Below are 3,163 nucleotides of genomic sequence, written 5' to 3' on the forward strand. Positions count from 1 at the left end.
CTCGATTGAATAGAATTTTTCTAGCACTGGATGCACCGCGTCAGGCGGATCGAGCGCCACGAACGATACAATTTTCTCCTCCTCGGTCGGAGGGGTTTCCGAAGTGTGGGAAGGTTCAACTTGAGCTCAAAGCGAGCGAGCTTGTGCAGGACCTCCGAATGAGGTCCGGCCGTTTGGCGACCCCCGACGAGCCCTCCGTGGTTGCGGGAGGGCCATGGCAATACGCCAAGACGGCGGGATCCAATGACGCCGTGAGTGTGTGTGACTCGACGGATATGACCTCCGAGTGAGGTTCGGCCGTTTGGCGACACCCGACGAGCCCTCCGTGATAGCGGGAGGGACGTGGTGATACGCCAAGACGGCGGTAATGCGGTCCTACCGTTCGGCGACACCCGAATGGTGATACGCCGAGACGGCGCGTGTCCAAAGGCACCGTGAGTGTAGGTTACTCGACGGTGCGCGTTAACGGGGCGAGGGTGTAGGGCCTCGCCCTCGTTCAACGAGCCACGATCACGCGAATATCCTCGCCGCGAACGCGCCCAAGCGACGCGCGGACGAGAGACATCACGCGTGACGATGTGTGACCTCCGAATGAGGTCCAGCCGTTCGGCGACACCCTGAGCCCTCCGTGATAGCGGGAGAACCATGGTGCTACGCCAAGACGGCGGTAACGAGGTCCTACCGTTCGGCGCCACCCGAGTGGTGATGCGCCAAGACGGCGGTGTCCAAAAGCACCGTGAGTGTATGGTGACTCGACGGTGCACGATGAGTCGTAAGGGACCCGGGACGGGGTGAGTGTGTAAGACTCGACCTCGTCCAAACGAAAACTGCGACCACGAACATCTTCGTCGCGAACGCGCCCGTGCGACGAACGGACGAGAGACATCACGAGTGGTGAAGTGCGCGCGCCCATGATGTCTCAAGGCAATGTGGTCGTCTAGTTTCCGTCTGTATCCCCCGGCGCCGCGAGGTCGTCGACCGGAGTGACCGCCGGAGCGTTCGCGGGGAACGGGACGCTGGCCTGCTCGAAATGCAGCAGCGTATGGTGTTGCATACCGCACGATCGGCATGTCCACGCGGAGGGACAATCTTTCGATCCGTGCCCTGAGCGCAGGCAGTTGAAGCACAATTTTAAGTCGCGAGCCTTAGCCTGCCTCTCTCTCTCGGCGAGAGTTTTAAAAACTGGTTGCACTTCGACACGTAGTGAGGCTCTTTACAAACGGGGCAATCGGCCGTGCTAGTCACGAACAAAGAGACCGGCGTGGACTTGGTTTTGGAGGACGGGCCCGCGACGGCCTCGAGAACCTGACAATGTTCCGCTAGAAATTTCGAGAGTTGAGTACATCGCGGTATTTCCTCAGCCCGGTGAGCGGACTCGAATTTTTCCCGAAGGGAACAAGGAAGCTTGTCTAACAAAAACTTCAGTAGGATAAAGTCCCAAGAATCGGTAGAGATCTTCATCAACGCGAGCGCGCGCGTGTTCTCGGTAAACGTATCTAATAAGTGGTGAAGAGCCTCGGCCGTCTCCGCCTTCAATGGCTTTGCCTCGATTATCGAATTCAAGTGATGGTCCGCTAACCTTCTCTTATTCCGGTATCGATCGACCAGCGAGTCGTAAGCGATCAGATAGTACTCATCGGAAAACGGCAGGTTTTTCACCACGTTGAGTGGTTCCCCTTTGAGTGAAGCCAGCAGATACTGGTATTTCTCTATCGCGGAAATCTGCTGGTTGTGTATCGACGCGTTGAACAACGCGATGAAGGAAGGCCACAACGTAAGGTCGCCGGAAAACTGCGGTAGCGGGATCTTAGGCAACTTGACCACCGAGGTCTGACCCGAGGGCTGTGCCGGCGCGCCTCCGAATGGCGCGCCCGTTTCACGGTGATATCGACTCTTTACGGCGTAATGCATTTTATCGAAACTGGCTCGGATTTCGTCCTCGAAATCCGCCGTTTCTTGGATGACCTTCAGGTGGGTGGCCTCAAAATCGTCCGCGATCTTCGCTACGCTCGAGTAGCGAGCGAGGAAGGTCGCTCGTATTGCCGCGTCGGTCGCGGCTTGTAGGGAGAGGTCGTGTATTTCTTGCATACGCCGATTGCATACTTCGCGACGAGCATATGCGTTTTTCGACATGATGTAACAAAGGGGTCGTCCACCACAGACAGACGAAGCTAAGAGCGAAGGGTAAACGACGAATAGGCAGTCGGAGGCGACGGCAACTCGAACCAACAATATCGAAACCCGGCGAAAACAATCACGAAAGTCAGGTCGCCAAGGTGAGGGATAACGGACGGCTCCGTTCGGTGCTCGCGCAAGTCCCGAAGGAATATTCTCGATAATATTCCTCGAGTTGAACGCGGAGAATATCAGCCGTTGGATTAGCGCGATAAACACGCGTCGCAGAGTTCGAAAGGCAAATATTCTCGATCGGTGACAATAATATTTTCGAGCGATGGTACTCTCGGACGGATCCCGAATGTCGGGACAATACAAATGCTGGGTCGGGCTGTACGTACCTCGCAACGACGTAAACACGAGCGATGCTCGAGACTATACAGAAAAACAACGCGCGCGAGACCGGCCCGTAATCGAAGGCCACGGCCGTTGTCTCTATGCGCGAAAGTATCGCTGGCCCGGAATACTCGGATATTCGACCGAATATTTCGGTTACGATCAAGTCAATTAAATGGCGAATAATTACCGCGGCTAGCGCGGATTCGATTTTAAGGCGATTAACGGCTGCAGCCCGAGCTATGACGAACGAAGTTCGCACGCGTATTCCCGTTGCGAAGCTAGCGTTGCACGAGAGATACCGCGCAAGACACGAGTTGTCAGCACGCCGAGCGTTATTGCACCTCGTTAATGCGAGAATAAGAATTCAGCGAATTCGCGTAGATTACAGGCGGCTAATGGCCGATTGCGCGATGCTACGCGAGAATTCCCTTCGCGAAGCGAGCGTTGCGATACGGGAGATCCTGCGAGACCCGCAAGGTCACGTGCTATTGCATTACGCGTTACAAAATGATTCAGTGACTTAGAACAATGAAAGGACACGCGAAAGGTCGGCGGTAATAGACTAATCGCGAAGATATGATTATCCGGCTCGAAGGACCAGATGCTCGGGGGGCGGTAGAGCCGTACCCGGATTTGCGATAAAGCGAAG

The 3,163-nt window shown here is 55.7% G+C and overlaps 1 protein-coding gene across 1 annotated transcript; it reads right to left on the reverse strand.

Moving 5' to 3' along the window:
* Window positions 1-1,131: 1,131 nt before the first annotated feature.
* Window positions 1,132-2,133, reverse strand: LOC112455474. Its single transcript, XM_025017412.1, has one exon. It carries the CDS (start codon window positions 2,131-2,133, stop codon window positions 1,132-1,134), a length of 1,002 nt encoding a protein of 333 aa, XP_024873180.1.
* Window positions 2,134-3,163: the final 1,030 nt, after the last annotated feature.

The sequence above is a fragment of the Temnothorax curvispinosus genome, unplaced genomic scaffold (assembly GCF_003070985.1).
Source record: "Temnothorax curvispinosus isolate PA1 unplaced genomic scaffold, ASM307098v1 QBEX01006100.1, whole genome shotgun sequence".
In the NCBI taxonomy this organism is placed as follows: Eukaryota; Metazoa; Arthropoda; class Insecta; order Hymenoptera; family Formicidae; genus Temnothorax; species Temnothorax curvispinosus.